General features: G+C 37.3%; 1 protein-coding gene across 1 annotated transcript in view; it reads right to left on the reverse strand.

Moving 5' to 3' along the window:
* Window positions 1-292: 292 nt before the first annotated feature.
* The window catches only part of pdlim4 (PDZ and LIM domain 4), a 45,251-nt gene continuing 23,300 nt past the window's right edge, over window positions 293-22,243 (reverse strand). Inside the window, exons 4-7 of the mRNA XM_079847175.1 lie at window positions 14,129-14,328; window positions 8,643-8,806; window positions 3,551-3,704; window positions 293-609 (exon numbers count right to left, since the gene is read on the reverse strand). Coding sequence (XP_079703301.1) covers window positions 405-609; window positions 3,551-3,704; window positions 8,643-8,806; window positions 14,129-14,328 — 723 coding nt within the window. The 3' untranslated portion in view covers window positions 293-404. The remainder of the gene's footprint in view (window positions 610-3,550; window positions 3,705-8,642; window positions 8,807-14,128; window positions 14,329-22,243) is intronic.

A 22,243-nucleotide genomic window follows, 5' to 3' on the forward strand; every position in this document is an offset into this window, starting at 1 on the left:
CGTCCCAAACTCTCTGAATAAATGAATACCATTTCCATTTTCCACATGGCTTGAGACATTCTTCGTGGCCTTTTTGAGCACCTCAAGTTCACCGCAGCGCTCAGAGAAATAAACCGCTGGTGTGCCACTGGAATCTAGGTGAACAGATGTTCGTCTGGGCCGTTCGGTTATCTTACACTTCAAACTTTCTTCTTAAAGCAAACCCAGAATTGCTCAGTCAGAGTGTTAGAAAGGCTGCGGGGGAAAGTGGATTTCAGTACGAGGTTAGCAAACTACAGAACGTGAGTCCAGGATAAAGTCGAGCAGGGACTGAAAAAAGAGAGTTTGTTATTCTCATTTCCACTTTGCCAAGCTGAATCCTCAACGAAACCTGTGTGTGTGTGTGTGTGTGTGTGTGTGTGTGCTTAGACCAGCTCCACTTTGGAGTTGGGATAGACGGCCACCACGTCATAGCCCTCGGGAGGCTGAACACGAGCCTTGGCGTGAGTCTCACAATACAGACTCTCATCGATGAAGAAATATCCTCTCTGCTTGAGGTTCAGCCCGCAGTCATCGCACATGAAGCAGTCGGGGTGATACAGCTTGTCTCTGGCCTTCACAATCGTTCCCCTGTGTTAAAACAGTTACAAAACGTTATAAGACACTTGTTAAATGACGTTTATTGTTACTTTTATTGTCACTTAATTTGGTAATTGGGTCAATGGTCCAGGAGAAAGAAAAGGACAAATCTTTATACAAAAAAATAAAAAAAAATAAAAAATGTACTATTTGTATTTATGTTGGTTTTGAAAAATATTTTATGCCATTTTCAACAAAAGGTTACATTTAAAGTCCCCCTGTAGTCAATTTTATCCCTTAAAACTCATCTTTGATCACCAAAATGACATATGTTTATATTTTTTCTTCATGCCTTAAAATATCTTGAATGTAACTCGACACCCTTGCCTCATTTAGTATGCGTGGTTCTATGAATATGCAAATGAGCCCCGCCTCCACTCACTCACTCAGCTCAGCGATCCACTGGTTGACGATTACACGTTGATCTGATTGGTTACAAGGTAGTTTGTGACGTCAGAAACACCAGCGATTTCAAAGCGTGTTTTTGAGACTGTCTTTGGTTCACTGCAGTTTTAAGGAGGAAATACTCAGCAATGGTGTCGACTTATGAATTTACACATGGTTTGTCTTAAAGCATATTAAAAACACCACATAGACACATAAACAACATTAAAAGCTGGATTTTCACCTCAGGATGACTTTAATAAATTTCAACTAACTATGACAAATGATAAAGAATTACGAATGAAGTAATAATCACAACATTAGCGTGTCTGAGATGTGCGTAACTGTCTTTTTTTACTCTCAACATGCATTGCTAATTACTCAAGCGTTACCTAGTCACTCCTTAGGAACTACTAGCGATCCAACAAATTTTGTAAAAACGATCCTAATACTAAACTTTTAAAAGAGAAAAGGATTTTATGATAGAAATGGTGGTCAGCAATTGCTAAAGTAGGATTAGCAGGTAATGTTTAGTCAGTAAACGAGCAAACAATAAATTCCATTCATAAATGGGCTGAAAAAAAAATCTGACATGTCATGACCCAACCATGATATAAAAGAGAGTTTGTCTCAAATGTCTTTTATGCAGACCTGACGGCTGATTGGACAATCTCTTATCACTAATTCTTCCTATAATAAAATCTCTATGAACAAGGACATATTTGAAGGCTATAATATCTATAAACAGCATTTACAATGAGTGCATTGTTTCCTTCTTCTGTGGAACTGTTCTTATCATATGACATCACTGTTTACTCATTTTCCTGTGGGAAAGTGCCAACAGCAGAAGAGTGACTTACAGTATTATCATGATCGGGAACACCTGTGCCACATGCTCCGGCAGGTCTGGCTTCATTGAACAATCACGAACTCAATGAGTGTTGAAATCATTCATTTGCTGCGAGACACGACTTACAGGCTTATGTTTAAAGATGATAAAAGAAACATATACTGGCTTATAAAGTCTATTCAATACTATCTAGTGTCTTGATGGTCATTTAGGGGCTTTCTTCAGCAAATATTGCTGTACATTAAAGGGGTGGTTGATTATGATTTGACTTTTCTAACTTTAGTTAGTGTGTAATGTTGCTGTTTGAGCATAAACAACATCTGCAAAGTTACGACGCTCAAAGTTCAAAGCAAAGGGAGATATTTGCTTTTTTATCACTTTTTAAGGACTACAACGAGCTTCTTCCTGGGTTGGTGACATCACTAACCCTAAAGTTCAGTAGCCCCGCCCACTGATTCGAGCTCGACGAGTAGTAGGTAAATAACAGTGACGGTAACACTGGATCGAGCAACTAAGCGATAAAGATGCCTTTGAAGAGTGCAACATGTGCAGCGCCACTGGATTTGCTGGATTTGCAGAGAGACTGAAATTACAAAACGATGCTGTGCTGTCTTCTATACTGGATCCGACAGGAACGGCGCAACACACTTATGCGAGTAAAAAAGGTTTTACTGTGTCACTATTGCTTTGTTACAGATCGTTTGTCTAACCGAAATCACCAGTGACCAGTGATATGTCATGATTCATGTAGGCCAGTCAGATGTTTTTGTCTCAGAATTGTTTTTTTTTTTTTTGTCAGTAAATCAAACCAGTGAGTAAATGGTGAACTTCACATTGTTTCTCTTAGAAGGATGAAATAATCTGTAATTTAAACTGTGATTAAATTATATGTTTAAAGCGATTTAAAGAACGCTCCCTTTACAATCGCTGGAGCTGTAAATCAAACAGAGCAAGTTTATCCCCAGACAGCAACATAGTGTCGGCCCACATCCGGCCTACACCCGACCCACACCCGACCCAGATCCGGCCCACACTCGGCCCAGATCTGGCCCACACCCGACCCACACTCGGCCCAGATCTGGCCCACACCCAGCCCACACCCGACCCACACCCGGCCCACACCCGGCCCAAACCCGACCCACACCCGGCCCACATTCGGCCCAGATCCGGCCCACACCCGGCCCAGATCCGTGTGGAATCCATGGAATCGGATCTGGGCCGACACTATGTTGCAGTCTGGGTCAGTGACTGAATTCTGGGCTCTCGCCAAAACTCCCGTTATAATCAACGAATCTCTTATTTCCATTGTGTTTGCACAGTTAGTAATGATGAGAGCATTTGTTAGTGTGCAGAAATCGAGTTACAATGACAAGATCCCTTTCATGCCACGATCTAAATATGATGCTATAATCAACACTTTTCAAGATTTGTAAACCTTGAGAACTCTACTTGTAAAAACGTGCTAAAAGTTCCACATGTACTGCTTATTTAATATGCAAAGCTGTCAGCCAATCACAGCAGTGGGCGTTTACACTGAAGCCTCACAGAGACACGCTCCTTAAAACAGAGTAGGAAAAATGCCTTTTATTTCTAAATTTTGACAATTTTTGATGTAAAAATCATCCAAACATTATAAATGCACCCCAGTAAACATTATAAAAGTTCATGCCCCCGTAAGCAGCAACACATGGCACTTACACAATGCCGTTCCCGCAGCGTGTGCACTGAGGCAGCTTCTGTAGGCCGGCCATGGGCACCAGAGGAGCCGTGATGGGGCTGCCCAGCTTCGGCACCGGGGACTTCACCGGGGAACGCAAGCCTCGCACCCCGTGCCTGTCCACCGGCGAGACCCCTGGAGAGAAAACAAACTGCAGTCAAGGGCACAGAATATGATACCGTGATTAACTATTGAACTGAGATAAGATCTTAGAATGGAAAGCAAGTGTTCTTCTTTTGAAAGAGTCCTTTCAGAATGGAGCATTCGTGTTATTCACAAGAACCAAGCTTTGCAACAAAAGCCCCAGATTGAAGCGCATGAAGTAACCAAAGTTTTTCGCGTGACCTTTCAACGTGATTACGTAATGTGTGTCGCATCACAGCTTAGTGTAAGACCATAATTTGTGGTTAAAACTATATAAATGTTTATTCTGTTATAAAATGTCTGCTGGTTTGTCTGGTTAAGACTCTTATTCCTCGGCTGGATCGTGTCGAGACTTTGAAGCTGCACTGAAACTCACATCTGGACCTTCGACCCGTTGGACCCCATTGAAGACACTATATGGAGGAGCATCCTGGAGTGTTTTCCTCAAAAACCTTCATTTCTTTTCCACTGAAGAAAGACATGAACATCTTGGATGATGTGGGGGAGAGTAAATTATCAGGAAATGTTCATTCTGAAGTGAACTACTCCTTTAACGCGGATGAAAACGAGGCTGTGAGGGATAGACTTGCAGTCTTTACAATGGCACACACTGTATAAAGGTCCGAGATCACGCAATTTTTACAACATTCAACTTTTCAAACCGTTTTATGGAGTTTTTGTCAAAAAACTGAACAATTGTTCAATCAAACAACATTACAATCCATTGAATGCACTGAACTTCAATCCCTCACAGCAGTGCTGTCGAACTCAGGCTTCGCTCAGACTGATTTTATCCAGATTCGTATTTGAAAGTCTAGACAGCAAAAAATAAATAATTATTTGATTGAAACCACATTAAGAGTTGGTCTCTGATCTGAAATGCAATTCCAATCAGATTTGGACAGATGCATCTCAATTTGTCGGATTTCAAATAGTCTTTTGCATCACTCTTCAAGCAACATACAATGATAACGTCAAAACCAGAGGCAGAAATGCCAGAAGTATTCGTACGATATTCAAGCGGTGTGTCCCAAGATCCTCCGTCACTGAGTTTTTCATGTGCGATGTAAGAGTGGGTAGGCCTGCGTCCGCACCAAAGCAACCCATGCAGAAAGGCTGGTTATGTATGGACACACACATTGTATTTGTTCACGTGCAATGAATAGTGCGGACAGTCTGCCAGAAAAGATCTGATTTGAGAAAACATCTGATCGGCCTGCAGTCTGAACAGTTCCTGAGGGCCTTCCAACAGAGTTTACCTCCAACCCTAATGAAACACACCTGAACCAACTAATCAAGGTCTCCAGGATCACCGGAAACATAGCTGCATTTCTGGACACGCTTATTGGCTCATTAGGTAGGTGGGTGTGTGTGTGTGTGTGTGTGTGTGTGTGCTACTTCGGATGTGCGTCTTGCGTCATCAACCCGGAACTAAAGTGTAATTCAGTTTGATTCTGTGAACCGACTCGCCCGGTTACCGGCTAAAAATAACTATTTGTTCAAGAATCGAGCATAACTATATTCAACGTGTTTACAATTAAAGGGGTCATGAACTGGCTTTTTTCTTTTTATTATATTGTTGTCTGAGGTCAACTTATGATGTTCCCTTGGTTTTTACATTCGAAAACATCAAAATGAATAAGTAATAGGCTATTTTCTCCCCTGGTTTTGAGCCTAGCTCCTGAAACGCTCAGTTTTTATGGGCGTGCCGCATTGAAGACTTGGAAGTAAACGCCCACTGCTATGAGTTTTGCATATTATAATGAGTTTCATGTAATGCGCGAATCGGTGGGCGGGGCTGAACCGGTAGTGTTGAAGTAGGCGTTGATCTTCTTCTGCGGAGGCGGGGTTTGATACCCTTTGACCTCATAGATCCCCACTATGAAAAACCTGTCGTTCGCTGTGCCTGGTGTCAATAAAAGCTTTTATTGGACTATCAGTTCTGAAACTTACAGGATATTCTTATAGTATGGTGACCTCTTATATGTCAAATGCTCAAGGAAAATTTTATTTCTCAGTTCATCACCCCTTTAAACATTGGTTTTTGATTGATCAGTTGATCAATGATTGAAGAGTTTATGCTGAAATCATTGATGTTTTACAAGAGAAATCACAGACAACTTTGTGATTCGGTTTACGATATTTCTCATTCATTTTTATGGTATCCACAAAGCATGATTGACTGTCGTACAATTCAATGACGTCAATGATGTGATGTGATTATCAAGGCACACATTATCCAGTTTAACCGCTGGAGGGTGACATCTCAGGGTGCTTAACATTTCAAAACTTTGAAACAATTTGTACTGTATCTTAATTTCAAAAGTCCAGGATAAGTCGTAGTGTTATGCACATTTTACTACCAAGTTGCTTGCAATGCTCAAAATAAAATCTGTAACACAAAGAAAGCTTTCCTGCAGCTCAAACAGAAGAGCTCATATCGCTTGCAAAGCCGGTGTCATGGGCTCGATTCCCACGGAAAGCAAGAACTGATAAAAGGTATACTTTAAATGCTATTTAAAGTTGCTTTGGGATATGCCAGGACAAAATGCATGTTTTTCAAATGCAAAAATGAACATACAGAATGGGGGATTTCAGAAGAAGAGGCAGTGAAATCAGAAAATGACACTCATAATAAGAACATTTTTTGCTAGATACAGTATCATGAAATCCACTTTCCCACAGTGTTTATTCCCCTGGCTGTGACTCTCTATTAATTCTGAAGACCTTGATGATCTTGTTCAGGTGTGTTTGACCAGGGTTACAGCATTGATCTCGAGACGCAGACTTGACCACTCCTGGCCTAAATAATGTTTCATAATTGTTTAATTGTGGCTTCCTATTACTGGACTCCCAAAGTTAACTGTTGTTCTTCTTTTCTCCAAAACTTGGTCTTGCCACTTTCTGCATTAAATTATGCTGTTCCACTAATTCACTCACAAACCTATTCATCAGAGTTAAATTCATTCTTTAACTCTTTCCCCACCACTGACAGAATTTTCCATCATTTATGAGACAGCGCTTCATTTAGGGCGTGTTTTCACAGTAGGGGGCGCTATAAAGCATCTTCTGAAAGAGTACAGAATCTCCTGATCAAAACACAAGCGAAAAAGAAGCTGAAACAAGCGATCTCATATGTAAGCAGATGCACATGTAAAATAACGTGATCATCAACATTAAACAGCATATAAATCAAAACGGCCTAATGTTACTGAATGAAATGTCGACCCAGGACGAGCTTTAGGACTGTGAAGATTTGAGGTGTTGATGGACTCGATTTACTACATCTGTGTTTTGATGACGTTCTGAATCCCATCCAGATGTAGTCTTTGACAAAAATGTGATTTTTTTTCAGCTTTTTACTCAAAATTTAGCTTTTTTTAATTTGCCAATTTTTTTGTTTTCAAAAATGCTGGGGTGGAAAGAGTTAAAAATTCTCATTTTGTGTCAAACGGCAGCAGAGTACACGCTGTATTGACAGAATTGTAACTTTTAAACTGCTTTGAACAGCTACTTCTGACTTTCCAAGAGGCCTTGTTTAGCCCAAAACAAACCAATCTCTCAGAGTAAGCGCTTAGCAGCTGTGCCTGGAACAAGAGATGGCCAGAATTAATGTCCTTCACACTTCAATCCCAGGTCAGACACTATTCTCCATGCAGACGTAGCTGAAAATCCCGGGTGTGTGTGTTAGCTTCAGGGCATGGTTGGGACAGAGCCATATGGCCAAGTGTGGAGCACAGCTGCCAAGGCCTCCTCCTATCTTCTGTTTCAGACTGAACGAGGAAACATCCGGATAAAAAAATATGCGTAACTGTCTAAATGGTGCCCGCCTCAGTCATCTGACTGTTGTTGTGCCAAAGTGAGATCATTAACTCTGCGTTATTCCCAAGAACTGCTGGGACAGGTTACTACTCCAAACCTGTCAACGAATACCACTAATTACACACTTAAACACTTGATCCCTGATCCCTGTGGCTCCATGGGATCTAATTCAGTGTGCGAGAGATGGCGAAGGCGCAAGTACAGCATGGTCTAGAAGCTTCTCCATGGGATCTGGCTTAGACATTTCTGGGCTTATATGACACAAAGCACAACATTTATGGGAGCTTTTAGCCTCCAAGAGACAAGAGAGCAATCTGGCCCCAAAAAAATCCAGAATCCAAGGAATTCAATAGCGAGACAATTTTCAAAATAGTGTAGCATTTCTAGTGACAAGTAAATAGCGATGTAGTGTAATAAAACACTATCATTCTTATGTAATTGTTTCCACTGAACATACTGAGGCGATAATCATTGTATTATCGGTTTGATCACACACAAAATTACAATATAGGACATTATCGATAAATAACAATTCCAACAGTGGTTTTTCTAAGTTACAGCCACTCAGCATTTTCACTGGACACAATTTTGACATCGATACCATGGGGGAAAACTGTCGTATAGATGTTTTTAATATTATCTCATAATTTGGCATCAGGAATATTAGGCTGCTGTCACTTTAAGACAGAATGCAAAGATCCAATATACTGATACACATGTGTTTTCTTTCTCAACTATTTACGTTCACTTAAAACATAACTGACTGCGTTTACGTGAATACTTGCCAAGACCGGCATTTTGACATTATTTTGTGTGTATTTGACTGTTTAAGGGACATTTTTTTAGTACTCAGAGGCGGCTTTATGTGCCGCTCTTTGGGTTTGAGCTCAAAATCTGCGGGAATGAGTAAAATCATGCGCAAAATGTTTTTTTGACAACACGACATTGCACTTATTATTTCAGAAGCCTTTTTAAAAAACTACAATTAAAAAATTTATATATTATATATACAATTCAACCTGCCAAAGTGGCTTGTAGAGTAACTGGGTTGCACGCCACTGCTGAAATACACCCTGATTCTGAGAGAAGTGAATAAGTAAAACTGACCCCCATCCTCAGCTTCCAGGATTCCCTGCAGGTATTTAAAGGAGCCAGATTGTTTGGGAGCGGACACAGGTTCCTCGTGGTCCTGAAGCATCCTGTAGACGTCTGACTGCGGGTCGAAACCATTGCGGTTGCCTGATGAATTCACTGGTGGTTCAGGGCTGAAGCTGAAAGGAAAACACATCCAGATCTCGAACATTAACATCTGCTGTTGCCATGTGTTTTCATACTGAACTCAGAGATGGGCATAAATACATGGAAATGTATTTAAAATACAAATACAAAATACTGTGTGGAAAAATGTATTTAAATACAAATACAGTATTTTGTATTTTGAAAATACACAAAATACATGTGAAATTGGCCATCCAGTGCAGGTATAGGTCACAGTGAATGAAGAAACTACACAGGCCTACTGACTTTACATTCCTAACCTCATCTCTGCCCTCTCTCTCTCTCTTTCTTTCTTTCTTTCTGGCAATTACAAATAAACTTATGCAAAATAGCAGCCATTTATATACTTATTTCTGGTTACAATGTAGTCTATTACTTGTGGTGAACACTATTAAACAATTCATACTGTATGTAAAACTGTGGGAACCTTTTCTGCTATCTAGCAAAGAATAAGGATGGGCGATATGACCAAAATCTCAATTTTACTTCACAGTAACAATATCATGGTTTCACAAATCAGTTTTGATTCCACAGCATAAACTGATTTTCAAACTCTTTTTTTTTTTTTTTTGCAGGTAGTCCAATGCTTTCTAAGTAATTTTATGTTTATTTTATGTAAAGTTTATTTGTTTCTATAAGTTTATTAAAATGAGAAAGTGTATCTAAAATTTAAAATTAGAATTAATTTAGATTCATTTGACACTATTTACCCCTTTTTTTATTATTATTTTTTATGTACAATAAAAGTAAAAGCTGAAGATGTTTGTGGTGTATCATTCATCAGTGTTTGTTTTTCCACTCCAACGTTCCAGTAATTCCTGCCCACTAAAAGCTGCACGGATAAATTTGCTTACCCCACAAATAGGCCCATCTATGTAAACGATTTAGAAAAAGTTCCATCAATTCACACTTTATATCATCGTATTTTAAATACATGTATCTGAAAAACTGCCCATCCCTGACTGAACTAAACACTTTCTCAAGTTATTTGTAAAAGCTTCAGTACATCTCTAAAGTAATGGAAGCCAAAGAAATTGGCTTAAAATTCAAATACAACACATTTGTTACAAATATTCAGATACACACATACACTTCCAGTCAAAAGTTTGGGCACAGTAAAGCTGAATCTTGTAATAAACGTGCAGTTGTTAATGTTGGAAATCATTTATTACTTAGATAATTATATATAATATATATATATATTAGGGCTGTCAAAAGATTAATCACGATTAATCGCATCCAAAATAAAAGTTTGTGTTTGCATAATATATGTGTACTGTGTATAATTATTTTGTATATATAAATACACAGAAATATTTGCATACATATACTGTATATATTTATATATAATTTATATTATATATAAATATATATTTTTTATATATAAATTATACAAAAATCAACATTTTTCTTAAATATATACAACATGCATGTGTGTGTATTTATATATACAAAATAATTATACACAGTACACACACATATATTATGTAAACACAAACTTTTATTTTGGATGCGATTAATCGCGATTAATCTTTTGACAGCCCTAATATATATATATGTCGTTGCTGTAATAAATTTGCAACATTTTTGGAGATATTGCAACGACAGCAAACCTACAGCAATGACAGCAAGAAACTAGAGCTGTGTGATTTTAGAAGATTTCTTTCCTTCACAGTGGTGTGATTTCATTCCTCCCTAGATTCCCAAACGTAACGTCCCAATCAGCTAGATCAGTGATTGTCCTAAAACACAGTCTACTGTCGCTAAACCTCAGGACGTGCTCAATAATAAAAAAAGAGTTTTTAAAAGCCGTGAAAGTGATACTGTTCCCCAAGCGGCTTTCTGTGCGCGCGCTCCGAGAAGGAGTGAAACACGGATGAGTAAAGTGAACTTTGAGCTTCGGGTTTGCGCCTTAACGGTTAAAAACTGTTCAAAAACTGGTAAAAATGCCCCGCTTGGTGAGTATTTGCTTAAAAACCCTTGGTTGTGTTAAGTGAAAATAAACAGTAGGGAAATAAGTCGCATGTGTATCAGTATATTGGATACGTGCATTCAGCTCTTAAAGTGACAGCAGCCTAATATTCCTGATAGGGCTGCGTACCGAGTTTCGATACTTTTTAGGTACCGATCGAATTGCCTCGATACTATCGAGTATCGAAAAATGACATGTTGTTCGGTACCAGATTTTGATACCTAAGGGGTTAACTCGTCAACGTCAGTGCTCAAACAAATACATATGAAATGCACAACTACACACATAAAGTCGCTCACGCACATACATGTTTGCATAACTCTACACACACGAGAAGCGCGGAACTCTCCGCGCACATACTCATATGAGACGCGCGCGCACACGCACAAACTCCATGCGCATACGAGACGCGAGCACACACACACTCGCGTACATACTCAATGAGACGCGAGCACACACACACAAACTCTCCGCGCACATTTTCATGAGACGCGAGCACACACACATAATACCTTAAAGATGTGGAAAAGTCGATCAAAAGTGTGGCTACATTTCTCCAGGCTCGATGCCAACAGCGCGCGATGCAGTATCTGCGGTAAAATAATTGCTGCAAAGACCGGTACCACGACAGATATGATGAAGACCTTGACAGTGCACGGAGTAAACATAATAGCAGAAAGTTGCTTCGCCTTCGACTGGTAAATGAAGAGGTACCTTGTTGATCACTCTGACAGTGTTTATATTGCAATAAATAATAACCTGAGTGTACACAGCCGTTCAAAAATGTGTTGGTTAGTCAGAATTTTTTTTTCAGTAAGGATGCATTAAAGTGATCAAAAGTGACATTAAAACGTGTAATGTTACAAAATATTTCATTTTTAAATAAATGCTGTTCTTTTGACATTTTTATTCATTTTTATTCATCAAAGAATCATGAAAAAAATGTATCATAGTTTCCAAAATAATAAGCAGAAAACTGTTTTCATATTTCTGAAGGATCATGTGACACTGAAGTAATGATTTTGAAAATTCAGCTTTGACATCACAGGAATAAATTACATTTTGAAATATATTCAAAAAAGATTTTAAATTGTAATACTATTTCACAATGTTACAAGTTTTACTGTATTTTTTATTTTTTTTTAAAATTCAGCTTTGGAGAGCATGAGCGCTTTATAAAACATTTTTTGTTCCTTTGTGCACTGGCTAAGGAGCATGAGTCAAACTGAAAAAATAAAACCAACATTTTCTGAGGTAATGTGTTATGTAATCTTGTTAAAATGGATTTCATAAAATTGGTATCGAAAAAAGTATCGTTAGGAACCGGTATCGAAACTGAGGTATTGAAAATGGCACCGGATCGAAAGATTTTGAACGATACCCAGCCCTAATTCCTGATGCCGTCTGTGTTATAAATGTTAATCAAACAAGAAAAGACAAAGAGAAAATAACTCACTGCTCTTTAGTAGGTTTAATCCATATTTAATATATACAGTGAAGACTATGCAGTGTTGTTTTACATTTGATTACTTTCTGTTGATAAAGATTGCTCTGTTTTTTTATTTTTATAATTTATTTCACAGGAATGCTATATTTGTTAAGCTTTAAGCTGTTCCTAATCACCTCTAAATGAGCGAATGGAATATGTTGCACATGTTGCTTGCCAATAAATGAAGAGTTGTCAATTCATGATACTTTCTCATCTCTTATTTTATTCATACTTAAATACAGTGTTGTTAAGAATAGTGTGCCTATTATTTATTTCAGTATCGGTGACAGATATCGGCCAATACTCCTTACAGTGATCGTAATAGTGATCGGCCCCAAAAAATCCCCATTACTAATAATAAAGAATGAGTAGACGTTTCCAAACAAGTTTGACTGTTGTTATGAGTTCAGATCTTTGAAGGAACTGATTTCCCCCAAGTACACAGAAGATACTTTGATGGATTTCCTTGTTGGAAGTTTCCATGAGAGTGATCAGTGTTATGACAACTCCAGGAATCCAGGAATTCATAAACAGCGGATTTGTCATATTCAGAGTAAACAGCAAGTTTTACACGCAACCAAACGGTTCTCGATCATCCTTATCTCACATCCAAATACACTAGTGCTTCAGAAAAATTCAAGGATGTTTTGCAAATATCAGTGTGGCAGATGTTCCCTGAAAACTGTTCACTTTTTCCAATCCTGTGCTTCGCTGAACTCATGAACTCATTTTTACATAACAATATGCCTGAAGAGCTGTAGCATATTTCAGCCTGAAATGTTTATTGTTGTGTGCAAGTGCTCTGAGTGAAGACAGGACCTGCACTGTAGATGTCCAACATGGGAAAGATCCCCAAGATCACTTCCTTGATAAATCACTATGTTTCTCACAGCCTTGTGAGGATCATAAATATGTGTTTCTGGCACCACTGCAAGACCGGTGTGGTTTGTGTTGGCTAGAGTTTAGCTGTGTACAGTTATCATGAATTTAGAACTGACCCTATTTACCTTGCGTTCCTGGTCTCACTGTTATTCCAAAGAAAAATGCTTTGGGCATAATCATACACCCAGTGCAATGCAGCGCCAGTTTCAATGCAGCGCCAGCGCCAGTTTCAGCCCGACGCAGTTTTCATTTTCACGTCATTTTCAGGTTGTTTAAATAGCAGATGCATTTGTGCCCATCTGTTCACCCATGGGCTGCTGGTCTGAAAACAAGGTGTGTGTTCAGGCGCATTGTTGGAGTGTTGCTATTTTGAGGAACTGAAATAGACTGAGCCACTGACCAACTGAAACCTGGTCTAAAGTCAATGGCGCAGTATTTTATTTGTTATTTAAAGAGCGCGTTAGTGATGTGAGCCTATAGGCGAGTCCAACACGCGTACACTCTGCTTATTACACACACAGGGATGCGAAGCAGCACACAAACATGCCAAATATTACAAATAAAAGATAAAACGTAGATGGTCTTCTTGCATGCGTTAACCTCGTGCACGAGCAGATCCGTTTCCTCGCTAGAGACGCGTTCAGTTTTGCCACTAGCAAACTCCTCCATGTAAATAGTGAATCCACCATGACGCGACTGGCCACCAACTGGCTTTTAAAGGCAATGGGAGATGAGACTCTGGTTGTTGTTTTTTTGCACATTACGCCCAAAACACACTCATTACTCATTAAGAGAATAGGGACGACACTTTTAGATCATGCGCCGGGAGCACCGACCATTTTCCTCATCGTTAAACTAGCAAAAGGTGCACCTAAGTGCACTTGCGCCGTGCGCTTTAGACCATGAGCTTAGATCCTTAAAATAGGGCCCATTATGCTATTCCTGTGCGTGAAAAACTGTAAAATGTCCCACCTGTGAGGAGAGCCCAGGCTGAGGCCTGACATCTGCTTGGGAAGAGCTCCATTGCCGTTGTTGTGTGAATACAGTCCGGCTGGATTGTTGTACGTAGGTCTTGAGTTGCTGTTATTGTAGGACACACCGCCTGTGATGGGACTCTTGGGCGAGGGACTCTTCGGAGTGGGACTATAGCCGCTGCTGATTGGTCGAAAGGTCTGTAAAAAAAAGAAGAAAAAAAGTATTTTTTAAATGTAGGCTAGGGGTGTAACGATACAAACTCTTCTTTTGGTATCCATGATTTTAAGGCCCAAGATGGTTCAATAGATATTGGGATCTCAATGCGGCTTCAAGAGTAAATTGTGCGCATCTTCAGCTTCTTATGTTATTTTCCTCAAGTTTGCATGGCTGTAACTCAAGAAGTATTACAGATATCTTGATATCCTTTTAGATTCTGGTTTTCAACAAACTCTTCTTTTGGTATTTTCATTTTAAATGACCTATATGGTTCAATCCTCGAGATATGGAGATCCCAATGCGGCTCCATGAGTAAATTGGTAAATTATATCCACATTTTCAATGGCTAAAAAACAAATGTGGTTCACTTTGCATACAGCTAATACTTTTTTATTTTAAAGAGGAATATCTGAACAACAAATAATGTTGAAACTAGAAATCAAAAGAAGAGTTTATTAAAAAACAGAATCTAAAAGGACATTACAATACAACAGCCTCATACCGAGACACCAAACATTACACACACACACACACACACACACCTGAAGGGAACTGACTGCTAAAAGGAAACTGCGCTGCTTTGTTTACATCCGTTACCAGGGAAACCGCACGTAAACTTTTAACCAGTTGACGGAAAATAAGATATATCAAAATGTAAATCATTCAGATCAGGCATCTAGAATTATTCACCTATAATCTTATCATTTTGACTCATCCCTTCTCTTAAAACTAATTCAAAGGATGAAATGTGGATTTATCATTTTAAGAAACTTGTATGAGAGAGTACTTTGAAATATGAACATTTTGGCCGATAATTCTTTATATTTGAAAGATCCCATCAGATTTAAGATCCCATCAATTTCTGATCGAAGAAATCTAATCCTTTCCTACATTGTTTCAGGTTGAATACCTCAATTTTTTGATTGTAAGCTAGGGGTGTAACGATACCCTCATATCACGATTCGATACATATCAGGATATGGTATTATTGCGATACTCCAAAACATATGATAAAAGGTTAGCAAAAAATGTACTGTTGATTAAAATGGTAAATTTGGTTTTATATTGTGAGTGTAAATGAATAGTCTTGGACTTGGTGCTGAAACCCAAAGCACAGGACAATAGAGACACCAGAATAACATTCTGAAGCTGAAAATACTGAATTATTATAGACGAATATTCTCTGTCACTGACTAGATATATTTAAAATAATGTAAGACACTTTTTACTGGTAACATCAGACATTTGGCATTATCAGGACACACTAATATTCCCCCATTGCATTATTATACATTATATTCAACATTATATAAAGCAGTTTAATGTACTGACTCTAAAACTCTTTTTGTTTTGGGTGAATTATACACAATACATTTTGTGTCACACACTATCCACGATACATATTGTTGCATTTTTGTATTGCGATATATTGTGACACGATATATTGTTTCACCCCTATTGTAATACCATCCAAATCTCTTCACAAAAAAAAATATTCGGAGCAAATTATTCACTGTTTCAACTAAGAGCTAATATAATCTGAATGGTGATGACTGTATGATTGGAACAATACTTGACAGGTTTACAGATCTGACAAGCACTCAATAAACAGCTTACTCAGAAAATATGTAAATATTTACTGTTGCAGACAAATTCCCATCATACATATTTGCCTCTGGTCAGCGCAGCTTTTGATTATAAGTTAGCAGCCATTTTATGACATCCGCAGTCATTTAAGGCAACTTATTTGTGTTATCCTTTTTTATTGTTTTGTTAAACGGTTTGTCTAATGTATCGCATTTGAGTTAGGGTTAGGGTAACTGATAAGGGTAAGGGTTAGACTAATTCTGAGAAAAGAAGAAACTTAATTTAATATTAATGGCTGCCAAATTTAAAACTCTGCATGTCAGAAATTACTCGTAATAAATCTACATTAAGTTCAAACAAAAGTTCATTAAACAACACTTAAAAAATTCTGAAGGAACGGTAGCAAATTAGTCAAAACTTTGCAAATGTGCTGTTCAATCTATGATTATACAAAACAACTGATCACAAAAAATCTGTGAAACTGAATGCACCAATGTGTTTTTTAATAAGCAATGCCAGGCAAATGTCAACAACTTTTCCATTTAAATATTAGGACACCATTTTGGATGTAGTTTTGATATCATGGTCAAAATTTACAATAATTAAGTCTCTTCTGCTTCATCCAATCAAAAATACAGTAAAAACTGTAATATTGTGAAATATTATTACAATTTAAAATAACTTTTCTATTTGATTATATTTTAAAATGTAATTTATTCCTGAGATCAAAGCTGAATTTTCAGCTTCATTACTCCAGTCTTCAGTGTCACATGATCCTTCACAAATCATTCTAATATGATGATTTGCTGTTTAAGAAACATTTATTCTCGGAAGTTGATACCAAAATGTGTGGCTTATCTTTTTTTCCAAGAAAAAATAACAGCATATTGGTTTGGAACGACCCGAGGGAGAATAAATAATGGCAGTATTTTCATAGATAGCGGAGGAATACATGTTCACATCAGCGCTCTGTACTTCAGTCCCACAGCAGGAGGCGGGAGGATCCGCCTGCAAATCATGAGGGCTCTGTTTTCTGTTGTTTTTAGCCTTATGACCATGAAAAATATCTCATATCAATCTTTATTACATTTCAAAATGGGCAGCAAGACAAGCGTTTTATTGCATTTCTCATCTTTGAGTGGACAGAAGCCGGCTGTTCTCCTAGCTTTCTCGTTTAAAACAACGTGCGAGATAATGGGTTTGAAAGGTTCATATCATTTATCTATTTTTTTCTCTTGAGCTCTACACATAATGTTAAAAACAGAATTCTTTGCACCAGTATCTTTGTAAATGCCCTCATTGAAAATGAAATTATATACAGAACATGAACTGTAGTTTCCTTAATATATACAGGGAAAAACTGTAACTGTATATATATACGTGGGGAAAAATCTATCCTTACATTTCATGCAATTTTACAGTAAAACACAGTTAAATTTACAATTTTTAGAAATAAAAAAGAACAAATCATCTTATAATTTGCAGTGAAAAGCAGACATTCCCAGAATAGCTTGTGTGACACTTCACAATTAATTTGAATAAATCTGTTTCTTCTTAGCTTTTTTATCAGTAATGCACATTATGTACATCGTATGTTGTTAAATTGTGTTTTTGCATTATTTTATTGTCATGTGTGTTACCATGATGGTGTTTTGTGCTATTTTGTGGATCTTCTATATATTATTTACCTCTGCTTTGATTTAACCACTAGCTGATTACTACTGAAACTAATAGAAACATTAGTTATGGTTATCTAAAGCATATAATAATGATAATATTTAGAAATAACGTCTGTTCTGACCTTTGCTGGAAAGGAAACGTAGATGCATGCTCCTTTAGTTCACATGTCTGCCACAAATGGGTGTAACTGCAATAAAAATGGCAGATTTACTAGTCTACACATCTGGTGTATAGCTTATAAAAGTGCCAGTTTTGTAGTCTAACATCGAAAACCATTCATTTGTACCTCTCTACCTTTTTTAACATAAATTTTCACTACATAAGCTTAGATTTTTGTTATTTAATAAATCTGGATAAGGCTAATGTCTCATTAAATTGAATTATTTAACCTATTCTGCAGAACAGAGAATCTAGAGGATGACTGAAGCAGCAGCCGTGGTTGAAACAGACGCTCCTTTTACACGCTACGTTTATCATACTTCTCATACCAGGGGAAATATTACAGCACACCCTTATCAGCCGACTATACAACACAGTTTGACTCTTAAGAAGTCCTGAATGGGTGAGAATGCTCACGAAACCTATTAGCAGACATGAAAAGAATTACAAATGAGAGATATGAATATGAAAAAAAATACATGTATTATTAAAGAAATAAGAATGTGTATTTTGCTATTAAGCACATTTTAGCTGATTTTTTTATTCATGTAATTCACTTAATGCAAGTTATTGTAATGCAAAAAAAGATAAATTGTTAAAATTGTAACGTATTTATTAGGGATGCACGATATTTCTGCAACCATATCGGTATCGGCCGAAATATGAGAATTTTCAAATCATTATCGGCCCGATAAGAAAATTTGGCCGATATATTAAAGCCGATAAATAATGTATTATTTCCTCCAGCTGAGACACTTCAGATGTGCACTGTTCAACATGATGGTTTTGAATTGCTTGAAATATGATTGGAATCACTTTTAAAAAAGGAAAATACGGTTGCGTCATATCGGCTACATAAACTTGAGAACATCATAATTGTGTGCTTGGGACATTGATTTTAATGGTGAGACTTTTGTTTTTGAAATCAGACTCTTAAAAGATATATCAAAATTTGGATTTAGATTTATCAGCCAATATATCGGTTATCGGCTTTCAAATATAAAGAATTATAGGTTATCGGTATCGGCCAAAGTTTTCATATCGGTGCATCCCTATTATTTATACATACATCATGGTAGTGCTTGTTATTTATACTGCATTTAATTAATGCTTACTTAATGCAACAGATGCCAGTGAAAAGCAAACGTGAAAATGGGACGTGGGTGACACAATTAACCCCTTCAGACCTTGTGTCCATTTATATGGATATCACATGTTTTTTTTGTGTGTAAACCAATACAATTTTAAGTTTTAATAATATGAGAAATGCCTGGTCACTCATTGGCCCCTGATCATCCAAAGATATGACCCCTAACTTTTATTAATATGATTTTATGTCTTCATAAGTATCATGTAGGTAAAAAATCAGGTCTGAAGGGGTTCAACACAAAACACAACCAATAAGAACAGTTTTCTCACTGCATTCCAAAAGTAAACGTTGCTGGTTAAAGCTAGTTTCCCATAATCGCCAGTGAGGGCCCAAAATAAACACAAAAAGACCAGGGAGATATTTATGAGGAGTGTTTGTGTCTGCTCATAAATCCTGACAATCATCAGATTTCACTGACCTGTTTTACAGTGATATCCCAGCATGCCCTTTGGTTCTGGGTGACTGCCCACAGAGCCAGAACATTCAGAACCAACCAAACAAGGCGGTTTGCTACTGCTAGCAATGAACTGTATAAATCAAAGCTGACCTCAAACTTACTTTTATTAATTAAGGCTTGCTTTGGGAAAAATGACCTGTGATTTATGAAGGTTGATATCGACCTGAGCACTGCAAGGGAAGTTGAAGGGAGGACCTGATGGAAACCATATGGCCACTGTTGACAGACTTAAACAAGCCACTCCCAGCATCAGCCCCGTAACATCACCGTTCCCTCTCCGAATACGTAATATAGAGATATTCATTCAAAAATAACACAATTTAGGATTTATTCATGCAAGACTTAAAAATGCACCAAACAATGTGATATTTTTGAGATATTTGGTAACATAAAACACAACAAACTCTAGCTTCTTAGATTCAGGAAGACTTCAGTACTGATGAGATACAGTTCTGGTAAAAAGTTTGGAATAAATACATTCTTGAAACAAGTCTTGTATGTTCACCAAGCCTGAATTATTATAACAATTTAAAAGAACTTTTAAAAAGAACAGTTTCCATAACAATATTAAATATTACGTTTTCAACATTGATAATAATAAGAACCATTATTGATAATTGAGCACCAGTGTTAATTGATAATAATTAGGGATGCACCGATATGAATATTTTGGGCCGATAACCAATAATTCTTTATATTTGAAAGCCGATAACCGATATATTGGCCAATAAATTAGATTTTTATATAATTTTTGAGAGGCTGATTACAAAAACAAAAGTATTTCCATTAAAAGCCATGTCTCACGCACACTATATAATGTTCTCATGATAATTTGATGTAGCCGATATCCTTTTTGAAGTGATTCCAATCATATTTCAAGCAATTCAAAACCATCATGTTGAACAGTGCACATCTGAAGTGTCACAGCTGGAGGAAATAATCCATTATTTATCGGCTTTAATATATCGGCCGATAACATAAAAAATGTACATATATCGGTCGATACCGATATGGTGGTTCATATATTGTGCATCCCTAATAATAATTGAGCATTTGAGCAAATCAGCATATTAGAATGATTTCTGAAGGATCATGTGACACTGAAGACTGGAGTAATGATGATGCAATAACTGGTAACCAAAACAAATAAATAAATAAATAACTATGGCTATAAAAGAGGGCCTAAAAAGCCTGGTGAATCATATGTGACCATCTTTAAGGAATGGGCAATTTTGTTCCATTCATAAAAGAAATGCTGTCTCATATTACAACTGGTGACAAGACTTCCGAGCAATGAAACAATACCTCAGTTATGCTCCGACCTACACAGTCTGGGATAAAATACAGTCTCTGAAAAATTCTTTGGCTCGACCACATGCTTGGCTGTGTCTCCTTCCATTGGAAATGACGTGACTTGTTCTATCGCTATTCTTACAGATTTTCAACATTCATACTTTCCAGTGGCCATGGCAAAAGCCACAATGACTTACATCTCAGCATGAGGCACACATCTGCTCTGGAAATCACTGAAACACTTTATAGACGTTATGACATACAGTCACCAAATGTGAATGTGACTTTACTGAAGATTTGTGCAATGCCCATCTGATTCCAGTGTCAGGGCCAAGAACGATTTGAAACCATCTGTCTCATTTGCCACAAAATGGCTGACACGGGCTATTTTTCATTACACGAGTGAATACAAAGAAAACATTAGCGTCATGTTGAAAATGTATTTTAGGATGGAAGAATTCAAAGGCAATATTGTGGACTATTACATTTAATTTCCATAGAGCACCAGCCAAAAAGTCATCTTTCTGATGTGAAAATATCATGCCTTCACTGTCTATGTAATACACTGTTATAATGTGACATTACCCGTTTTAAAAATTAATGGTTATAATAATATTCTCCTCTTCTGATATAATATTTAGGGAGTGACATTATCCATTTTTGACACACTTCAGCAGAGGTTGGTCTTTATTAGTTCCCTTTTGAGGGACCTCTATGCTGCTGCAACGTGGTGTTAACGCTATGGAAACGCTTCTAGAGGAACCAGTGTCTGAAGCATGTGTGCAAACACACCAATTCTATTGGCTGAGGTAGTCATATGACGTGCACCAGCATGACTATAAAAAAGCACCTATGTTAAACTTCATCAGCTACTTTGACTTCAAGAAGTACTATATAGTGTAAACTAAACTATCGTCTTACTGACGATATTAACATATCTAAAGGGTCAAATAAACATGTCCATCCCTTCATTTTAAAAGTAACACTATAATAGGTGAACTAAAATTAGTTAATGCATTAAAGTCCCTGTGGTGAAAATCATGCTTTTAAATGTTGTTTATGTGTCTATGTGGTGTTTTTAATATGCTTTAAGACAAACCATGTGTAAATTCATAAGTCGACAGCATTGCTGAGTATTTCCTCCTTAAAACTGCAGTGAACCAAAGACAGTCTCAAAAACACGCTTTGAAATCGCTGGTGTTTCTGACGTCACAAACTACCTTGTAACCAATCAGATCAACGTGTGATCGTCAACCAGTGGATCTCTGAGTGAGTGGAGGCGGGGCTCATTTGCATATTCATAGAACCGCGTATACTAAATGAGGCAAGGGTGTCGAGTTACATTCAAGATATTTTAAGGCATGATGATTTTTTTTCAAGGAAAAAACATTTAAATATGTAATTTTGGTCATCAAAGATGCGTTTTATGGTATACAATTATTGACTACAGGGGGACTTTAAAATTAACAAACAAGAAATTCATTGTTTCAGTATTTATTCATCTTTGTTATAGTTCGTTCAATCAGAAGGCAAAAAATAAATATATTTGACTTCAACTAGTCCTCAAATT

This window comes from Squalius cephalus (assembly GCF_949319135.1).
Source record: "Squalius cephalus genome assembly, chromosome: 17".
Classification (NCBI taxonomy): Eukaryota; Metazoa; Chordata; class Actinopteri; order Cypriniformes; family Leuciscidae; genus Squalius; species Squalius cephalus.